Source organism: Podarcis melisellensis (assembly GCF_964234715.1).
Source record: "Podarcis melisellensis genome assembly, chromosome: 8".
Lineage (NCBI taxonomy): Eukaryota > Metazoa > Chordata > Lepidosauria > Squamata > Lacertidae > Podarcis > Podarcis melisellensis.
Window position 1 is genome coordinate 50,803,506 of NC_138540.1, and position 9,981 is coordinate 50,813,486.

The window sequence follows — 9,981 nt, forward strand, 5'->3', positions numbered from 1 at the left end:
CCTGGCACATGCAGAATGCAGGCATATGTGGGAGCCCCTTGGAGACATGAGATATAGAAGAGTTTGGATTTGATATCCCGCTCTATCACTACCCTAAGGAGTCTCAAAGCGGCTAACAATCTCCTTTCCCTTCCTCCCCCCCAACAAACACTCTGTGAGGTGAGTGAGGCTGAGAGACTTCAGAGAAGTGTGACTGGCCCAAGGTCACCCAGCAGCTGCATGAGGAGGAGCAGAGATGCAAACCCGGTTCACCAGATTATGAGTCTACTGTTCTTAACCACTACACCACACTGGCTCTAGCATGCAAAGCTAGAGGGGAAGGAAAGAAATGAAAGAGAGGAAATGTATGACAGTTGGGCAGAGAAGCCAAAGAAGTGTGAGATAAGAAAAGGGAAGAGTGGGAAGGAGGGAGATAAATGGGACACGCAGACCAAGGCAGAGGAAAAGGAGAGCTGTTTGGAGCTGCTACTGCACCTTCTCCCCTCCACTTCACACTCACACCCCAGACATCCTTCTTTCCAGCCCCTTCCCTTTATACCCTTCTGATATTCCAGGGGCTGCATGCTGGTGGTGGGCGTGGCTAGAAGCAAATGTGGGCAGAGCAATGGAATGGACTCTTACTTTGTACAGGGGGCTACATTACAGCCATGCAAAAGCAAGATGTCTCAACAAACATACACCATTCCATTTGCATCCGGGCTAAGAAGATGCAGTCTGACAGCTCAAAGACACATCCCAGTCAGAGGTAAGGTCTGGGGTGATGGGGAGAGTCTCAAGAACCAGTTGGGTAGTCCTTAAGGGATTCAGTCCCCAAGCATGAGGTTCTGCTCTCCTGATTTGGGGCATCACTGACAAACTTGAAAGGTGTCTTGAATCATCACCATCATCAAATAAGAAAGCAACAAAACCTTCACTTCCTCATCGCCTGGCTGCAAAAACTTACGTTGGAGGGTAGTATGGATCAATAGTGTTTCCATCTCCGGTGCTAATGATGCAGGAGAGATTGCCAGAATAAGGAGAGAGGAGCCACTTCACTGATATGGTGATGTTTTCAAAGATAAAGCTTTCCTCCGTCACAGCCAGTCGCAAGCCTGTAAAATAGTGCACAGAATAACAGCACCTCTCTGCATGCTTGGAGAGGTCATACAGGTGAAATTGCCTTGTACCGGATGAGGCTGCACTGGTCCATCTAGGTGCAAGCTGGTCACTGGAAGATGCTTCCCAACTTGCTGGTGGTACCTGTGGGTGGAGAAAGTGCTGCTGCTTACCTTCCATGCAGTGGTATTGAACGGACAGGTAGCTTCCCAAACTTGGACAAGGATCTCCAAAGAAGGTCCCATCAGCTGCTACCTGGCATGCTTGGAGTCCATGGCACTGCCCTGCAAGGTTTGATGCAACAGCATGTCATTTTCGCTAATATAATGATTTTCAATATACACTTTACTACAATGTATGTCTTTTATATGCATTACTTGGCTACAGAACAGGATTGCAAAACTTGGAGAAGTGTGGCTTTTGAAAGTTGGCTGTGTTTCACTTAGCACCTTGCTTTGCCACATAGATTTGGCTTTAAATGCACACTGAATCAATTTTCTCCCCCATCTGTGTTCAAAACACTGAAGTCCCCTAAGCCTTACCTGCAACTTCATCCTTTACACTTATCCAGCTACATTCCTCTTCAACATCAAACTGCAGGGGAGTCTCTAGCACACAGAAGTGAGGTGTTTTCCGTCCATAAAAGCTTTCTCCAATCTGAATTACTTCTCCTGAGCCACACTGCACTGTGGCATTGAAGTTGTCGCAGGCAATGCTGTGGCCTGATTCTGTGCGCGCACACAAGAAAACGCCATGAGTGTGTGGCATTGTTGGCTAAAGACACAGTCCACTTAAAAGCAAGTATACATACCATTAAAACAAACATACATAGAACCATCATCATTAAAAACAGAGAGTTTTAAAATAGTGCTCTGTGGTATTGTGGAAATTTAAACAGGTTGCTCCAAGCTGACCATTTAAAAAAATGTGTACAATCCTGGAGAAAAGCACACTAGCATTATTTTCCCTCTTAACCCTTCCCTGCCCCAGACGACTAATCCCATGCCTTTACTTTTTCATAGAGTTGAGAGCACTTTCAGAATGATCCTCTAGGTGGCATGAATAAGATTCAGAAAAGAATCAGGAGAGAAAATTCTAGCAACCACGAGTGAGACCTGCAACAAGATATTGCAATGTAAAATGCTTCTGTTAGGGTACAACGTTTTGCAGGATCCCACATCCCCCGCAGCCCCTGATTTGGGTGAGGGGTTCTTCAGAAATCATTCAAGGTTATGTGGCCACTCACCAAGCTCACTAAATGGGACTCCATCCTTCTTTTGTGCTTCTCCAAGACCCCAGGGTCACCTGAACATGCTGAAATGGGGCTGATTTGGCCCATTACTGCTGACACTCCCCACTTGAGTTAATTACTGGAGGAAATGAGAGCATGGTATTGTGCACACACTGAAACTGCTAATAAACATATTTAAGGGAATAGCACTAATCAAGCAAGCTACAAATATACATTCTCAAATGCATGGGTTAGGTTGTTTTACACAGGACAGCCTTCTATTTTAAGTGTTCTGTGTTGCACCTATGATTATAAATAAGTATATGCGTTTTGCTGCAGATCTGTGTTCTGTGCAAATCTTATTTTTTAACTCTTTTGGGGTGATGTGTGGTGCAAGTAGTTACCCTTAAGTTGAGTTCAGGACCTCTTACCAAACTCGCAAATAAAGTCAAACTCCTGGCTGCAGTTCTCTGTTACACCCCAGTCATAGCCGGCGTTTTTCAGGATATAGCCACATGATGACGAGAGAACGGAAGGCAGGTCTTGGTGCCACTTACTGTAGGTGATATTCGAGGTATCGAGCCAAACCATGGACCCTGCATGGAAGGAAGCTGCATCATGAGTGAATTTGCCGCTCCTACTTGAACAACTCGGATGAGTGACTCTGTCAATTTATGTTTCTCTCAGTTTCTCCTTGTTCCAGTCCTGAATTCAGTTTAGCACATTTCTGCACGAGGTTGCAATTTTTTAAAAATCACAAAAATTGGTCAGCATTTTAGTGTACTTTTCCTAGCAAGCAATTTTCCTCAATATAATGCATTTTTGTATGTTATCTTCACTGTTATATGCATTTTCTGAGGGGTTTTCTTTTCTTTTCAGTTTTAAAATTCAACCATTAAAACAAGATACTTGCCTTAAGAAAATAAGATGAAAGTGGAAATATCCAGTATTCTGCATTTTCCATTAGTTAGATATTGGTTGTGGGAGGTGGTCACATTTTTGCATATCTTATGGGTTCAGCTCATATAGGACTATGTTGCTGGGACTCAGCTGGCTAATATTTCATCAGTAGCACAGTGAAAAAAATCTTAGCATAATTTAATCCACTGACATCCAGTGTGCTTGTTTATTACATTTTTACTCTACCTTTCTTCCAAGGAACTCAAGATAGCAACATAAAGTTCTTCTCAGCCCTTGTTTTATCCTTAAAACAAACCTGTGAGGAAGACTAGGCTGAAAGAGTGTGACTGGTTGCCCCAAGGCAACCCAACGAGCTTCATGGCTGAACAGAGATAGGAACCAGAGTCTCCACAGTCTTGATCTGGTACACTAACCAACCAAGGTGTAGCCAACCATGGTGCTCTCCAAATCATAAAATCATAGACTTGGAAGGGACCCCAAGGGTCATCTAGTCCAACCCCCTCCAGCCTGGCCAATGGCCAAGGGTCATGGGAGTGTAGTCAGCAACATCTGGAGGATCCCAGATTGGCTACCCCTGCTCTAACCTCTAAAGCGGGAGTGGGACACCTAGGACCCTGAATATGCTGTCAGACTCCAAATCCCATCAGTCCCAGCCAGCATGGCCAATAGTTAGGGATTATGGAAGTTATAGTCCAGCAACATGTTTAGGACCGCAGGTTCCCCACCCCTGCACCGCACCTTGCCAACATGTCCGCCTCTTCAACATTTCACAAAACAGGGATACTATTTTTCCCTACCTTCAGTAGTTTCATTGGAGGAAGAACTGTAGGTTATGCCGATCCACCATTCGTTGTCCTCAGAGATGTGCTCCTGCAGAAACATCTGGGTTTCTTCATTTTCAATAAAGACCAGGTGGCCCCCTCCTCTCTCACACCAGCTCTGGGCACTTGTGAAAGTGCGCTGGAGCCTCACAAACTCATAGCATGAGCTATTGAAAGCCACTTGGTATTTTGAACATGGTATACCCTCCACAAGGGAGAAATCCTCTGCAGTAGAACTGACGACAAGAGGGATGATGAGGCTTATGATGAGGAGCTTCATGTTTGATTCAGCTGCTTACCAAGTCCTGTTTTGGAACTGATGCAGCCCACCACTCTTTTTGACCTTTTCTGCAGATATCTGAGGTGTCATTCTACTCTGGCATATGCTTTTCTCGCCTCAACCTTCCCTTCCCTGGACAATACTAGCAATGGCTCTGTGGAATAGCTTGCTCCCAATAAACAAAGGTTATTGCACAGGGGAAAACATTTTTTCTTTATGCCAAGATGTGCCGATGGATATGAGACAGGCCATTGTACAATTGTTCAAATAAAGACGGTATACACAGTGGGCTTTAATTTATAGCCTTTCATGTGAGTAGAGAAGATTACTTTGATATATACACCCACTGGACATATGGCAACCAGAGATAAAGGACCCTGTAAAAGAAGCTATTGTACCTTAGCAGCTGGGCATTCAACCTCAAAATAACCATTTAGAAACTCAGAAAGCTGGTGCACCATAATAATCAGAAATTCTGTATCTGCAATGAAACATTGGAGTTGTGTTTTTCCATTCAGTGTGTGAACCAGGGCATGCACTAGAGAAGGGTGCATCCATCCATGTTGGTTTCTTGTTTTTTCCCCTCAATTAATTTCAGTTTTCCACATTTCCACATTGATTTACAATTTTATTTATTTTGAAGACGTCGTGAAAATTCATCAGCATTTCAGTGCGAATTTTTCATGAAATACACATTTTTATATGCAATTTTGCCTAATATTTTCCGTGATATTTTCACTATCAATGCTTATGCACACTTCACCCCAGTAAATGCACCCTTTGTTTTATTTTATTATAATTTTTTATTGGTTTTTACACATATTTTCAAAATCTTTGGCTATCACAGCCTAAGACCTCCCAGAAGTCCTTCACTTTCTTACATTCCCACCACATATGGTAAAAAGTACCCTCCTTTTCTTTACACAGTATATGCATTTTTGTACATATTACCTGGGTGAAGACCTGCAAGGAAAAATTCAGAGAAGTGTGGATTTTGAGAGACGGCTGCAATAAATTTATTCTGCAGGCTTTGCTTGATGGACTGGGGGACAGACAATTTCCTCCCCTGATACCAGTTATAAATGTGTAATTGCCAGTGCCCATGAAATTACCAGCACCAGTGAGGAACTAGACAGTCCATCAAACACATAAGGAGAGGGATAAAATTCAGTTGTCAACCCAACATTCAGCTTTTGTTTGTGTGGGATTTTTTTTTTTGTGTGTATATATATATATATATATATATATATATATATATATTTGCTTTTGAATAGTTTTGTGAAATCGGGGCAGGGGGAACAACACTAACCGATGCAGAAATTTGATCAACTGCACCTCAGACTAGAAAATGAGAAACTGAGAGGAACTGAAACTGGCAGATTTGTCAGTTTCTACTTGGTTGCAAGTACTTTACCACTTAGAAAAGGATGCTTTGATTACCAATAACTGGTAAAAAAGAAGATTATTTTCAAAAGATGGACTCACACTGAGACAGGAAATGTATCATGCTATATGGCTTTTAGCCTCTGACATACTGGTACTGGCAAGTAGCGGTATTTACAATAAATACTCTGACCTTGCCTTGATAACTAACCTGGTGGTTGTTATGCTTTTTACCAGACCTGTCATCCTAACAGAACATGCTTCTGTGATGCTAAGCTCTCATAATGTCTTTATAGCTGTGCTGCTCCTAATCAGTTTCGCAGCTGGCAACTTAGGTGGGACTGCTAAATGCTTGATCAGCCTTCTGTTATTATCATAATGCAATGTCTGCTGAGGGATGGAATCAAGGCCTGCTGCATAGGCACCCCAGAGTCTAATTCTGCAGAAGCCTAAATCTAACCTAATTGAGCTTGCATGGGTACGTCCACTGTTAGTCATGCTTCCCTTCTCTTCTCTAGCTTTCCGAAATTTAGAATATACGATCACTGGAGCACCAAAAATTAGGGAAGAGGCAGAATGGTGGCCATTAATCAGTGCTGCCATTTTTTCTATTATTATTTTTTTTGTGGCAAATCCTATTTTCCTCTGAGAATATCCTGGAATGACAAAATGTCCAAGATATTCTGGAAAAATAAAATGATGGATTCTGGGAGTCAACAACTAAAAGAAGCTTTCCATACCCAAAGAATTCATAACTTTTTTTCATATTGCATATGTCCCTATCCTTTCAAGAAATCACCCCCTTTGATATGCAACTGCGTGAGTTGACTCTTACACAGAATGAGCATTTTTTTCAGGACATAACACCTGCTGTTCTGAAATAATTTCCTCCAAATAGTCCCAAAGAAATTGTCCCAGGACGGTGCCTCATTCTCCACAAGTTCTTATTATACTTTACAGCCTCTTGGCTCATGGTATAGACTGCCCTCAATGGAAGGACTGTCTCACGCCACCCCGTTCCAGCCAGCTCAAAAGGGCATAAGAGGACAAAGGGACTTTAAGGTAAAGCATTATATTGTAAGTCACATCACAGTACACAGGCATGCATTGTTTAGCTGGTGGACTCCTGGTATGTTTTTCATTATGTTCCCTTAGCCAGAAGGGGCCATAGCTCAGTGGCAGAACACACACTTTGCATACATAAATGTTTTGTGTCAGCTCCTGGTGTATCATGTAGGTTGCAAAAAACACAAAGGAGAAACACTCCTGGTCTGAGATGTCAAGGAAGAAGTCCTGGGCAGACTCCGTTTAAGGCAGCTCCATATGTTCCATATGTTCCTGGAGGCAGGCAAATGTTGTCTCCATCTTCAAAAAGGGGGGAAAGAAGACCCAGGTAACTACCAACTGGCCAGCTTGACGCTGATACCAGAAAAGGTCCTAGAACAGATAATTAAACGATTAGTTAGTGAGCACTTAGAAAAGGATGCTGTGATTACTAAGACCCAGAATGGGTTTCTCATTCGTGGCAGACGAATCTCATTTCTTTGATAGAGTTACTAACTTGATGGATCAGGGGAATGCTGTAGGCATAGTGTATCTTGATTTCAGTATGGCTTTTGACAAAATCCCTCATGATAGTATTGCTGAGAAGCTGGTAAAATGTGGGCTGGACAAGGTAACTGTTAGGTGGATTTGTAGCTGTTTGACTGGCCGAACCCCAAGAATGTTCATTAATGGATGCTCATAATCCTGGAAAAAAGTGACAAGTGGGGTGCCACAGGGTTCTGTCCTGGGCTTGTTGTTATTCAACATCTTTATAAACGACTTGAGTGAAGGAATTGAGGGGATGTTAATCAATCTGACACCAAGCTGGGAGAGGTAACTAATGCTGCAGAAGACAGAATCAGGATTCAAGATGATCTTAACAAATTGAAGAACTGGGCCAAAACTAACAAAATGAATTTCAGTAGGGACAAATGTAAGGTTTTACATTTAGGCAGGAATAACCAGCTGCATACATATAAGATGGCAGACACCTGGCTTGCCACTAGGACATGTGAAAAGGATCTGTGGTCTTCGTAGACCACAAGCTTGTTGTTGTTTAGTCGTTTAGTCGTGTCTGACTCTTCGTGACCCCATGGACCAGAGCACGCCAGGCACTCCTGTCTTCCACTGCCTCCCGCAGTTTGGTCAGACTCATATTTGTAGCTTCGAGAACACTGTCCAACCATCTCGTCCTCTGTCGTCCCCTTCTTCTTGTGCCCTCAACCTTTCCCAACATCAGGGTCTTTTCCAGGGAGTCTTCTCTTCTCGTGAGGTGGCCAAAGTATTGGAGCCTCAGCTTCACAATCTGTCCTTCCAGTGAGCACTCAGGGCTGATTTCCTTAAGAATGGATACGTTTAATCTTCTTGCTGTCCATGGGATTCTCAAGAGTCTCCTTCAGCACCATAATTCAAAAGCATCAATTCTTCGGCGATCAGCCTTCTTTATGGTCCAGCTCTCAACCACAAGCTTAACAACAGCTAATTCTATTCTAGGCTGCATCAACAAATGTATAGTATCTAGGACAAAGGGAAGTAATAGTTCTGCTCTATTCTGCCTTGGTCAGAACCCACATGTAGTACTATGTCTAGTTCTGGGCACAATTTAAGAAGGATATTAACAAGCTGGAACATGTGCAGAAGAGGGTGACCAAGATGATCAACAGTCTGAAAACAAACCCTCATGGGGGAGTTGGGTATGTTTAGCTTGGTAAAGAAGAGACTGAGACGAAATATGATATCTAAAGCTTTCAGATATCTAAAGGGCTGTCACACAGCGGATTGAGCAAGCTTGTTTTCTCCAGTTCTGGAGGATAGGACCTGAACCAATGGTTACAAGTCACAAGGAAGGAGATGCCAATGAAACATCAGAAAGTACTTTCTGGTGGTAAGAGCTGTTTGACAGTGGAATGAACTCCCTTGGAAGGTGGTGGACACTCCTTCCTTGGAGGTTTTTAAGCAGAGGTATGGCCATCTGTCATGAATACTTTAGTTGAGATTACTGCATTTCAGGAGTTTGGGCTAGATGACCTTCAGGGTCACTTCCAACTCTACGATTTTATGATTCTGTTATTCTACTACCCATTAGCCACACCATCCCTGAACATTGGGCATGTTGGCAGAGGCTGATGAGAGCTGTTGCTCTTGTCTTTCTTATAGAACAGTCATAGCTCAGTGGCTGAGCTCAGTGGCTGAGCCTTACAGGTAAAAATCCTCTACAGTGCTAGTGTTGACAGTTCAGAGCTAGAAAAACTAGCTTGATATAAAGCAGCTTCCTATAGCCCTCTATGCAGGAGTGGGCAATATTTGTGGTCCCCCGTCCCTCCAGATGATGTTTAGTTACAACTCCCATCATCCTTTACCATTGGGCATGTTGACTTGGGCTGATGGGAGTTGAAGTTGAACAATAGAAGGAATGCACCACTTTGGTTATTCCTACTGGAGGGGAAGGACTGTGACTCAGTGAGAGAGCACCTGCTTTACAAAGAAAAGGTCCCAGGTTCACACTCCAGCATCTCCAGACAGGGCTGGAAATATCCTGTCTGAAACCCTGAAGAACCACTGTTATTCATTGTAGACAATAGTGAGCTAAATGATCCAATGGACTGACTCACTATAAGGCAGCTTTCCATGTTAGCTAACCAAAAGGAAACTAGGTTAATCCATCCGCCTAAGGAGAGGATCAGAAAAGGTACAGACAGCCAAGGGGACTGATAGTAGCAGTTTTCATTTTTACACGTTCCCATTCACCCAAATGTCCCCCCTGCCCTCCACTTTCCAAGGCACCGTGCTGAAACATGTCCCCTTTTTCTGGCAAAGAGATTTCCTTGATTCCTCAAAGCTCATTTCACAATATACATTCTTCTGTATTGTATAAGCTGAGTCAGCTGCTCCAGCTAGTGCTGTCACAAGGTTATTGAGGTGTTTATCTTAATTGGTAAGATGTAATAAACCTTCCCTTGATAAGCTATCTTGACTGGGTACAAAAACCAACACATTCTCAGTACATGCACCCAAAGTTAGCAATGGTGGGTTAGGCTGGGAGACTGTGGCTGACCTGAGCCCACCTAGTGAACTTCATAGCTGAGTGGTGTCCCAGCTCCTAGACCAGGCATGTCCAAAGTCTGTTTCGGGGGCCTAATCTGGCCCACCAGTCAGTTTAATCCGTCCCCTGTGGCAGATTATTTCCTGGGGTAAAATCCTAAAAA

The 9,981-nt window shown here is 43.3% G+C and overlaps 1 protein-coding gene across 1 annotated transcript in view; it reads right to left on the bottom strand.

Annotated features, from left to right (window-relative positions):
• Nucleotides 1–4,348, bottom strand: part of LOC309375853 (polycystin-1-like protein 2) — a gene marked incomplete at its 5' end in the record, with an annotated part of 46,846 nt that extends 42,498 nt beyond the window's left edge. The window contains 5 exons of the mRNA XM_081921771.1: nucleotides 944–1,091; nucleotides 1,269–1,379; nucleotides 1,638–1,823; nucleotides 2,758–2,922; nucleotides 4,045–4,348. Coding sequence (XP_081777897.1) covers nucleotides 944–1,091; nucleotides 1,269–1,379; nucleotides 1,638–1,823; nucleotides 2,758–2,922; nucleotides 4,045–4,348 — 914 coding nt within the window. The remainder of the gene's footprint in view (nucleotides 1–943; nucleotides 1,092–1,268; nucleotides 1,380–1,637; nucleotides 1,824–2,757; nucleotides 2,923–4,044) is intronic.
• Between the last annotated feature and the right edge of the window lie 5,633 nt (nucleotides 4,349–9,981).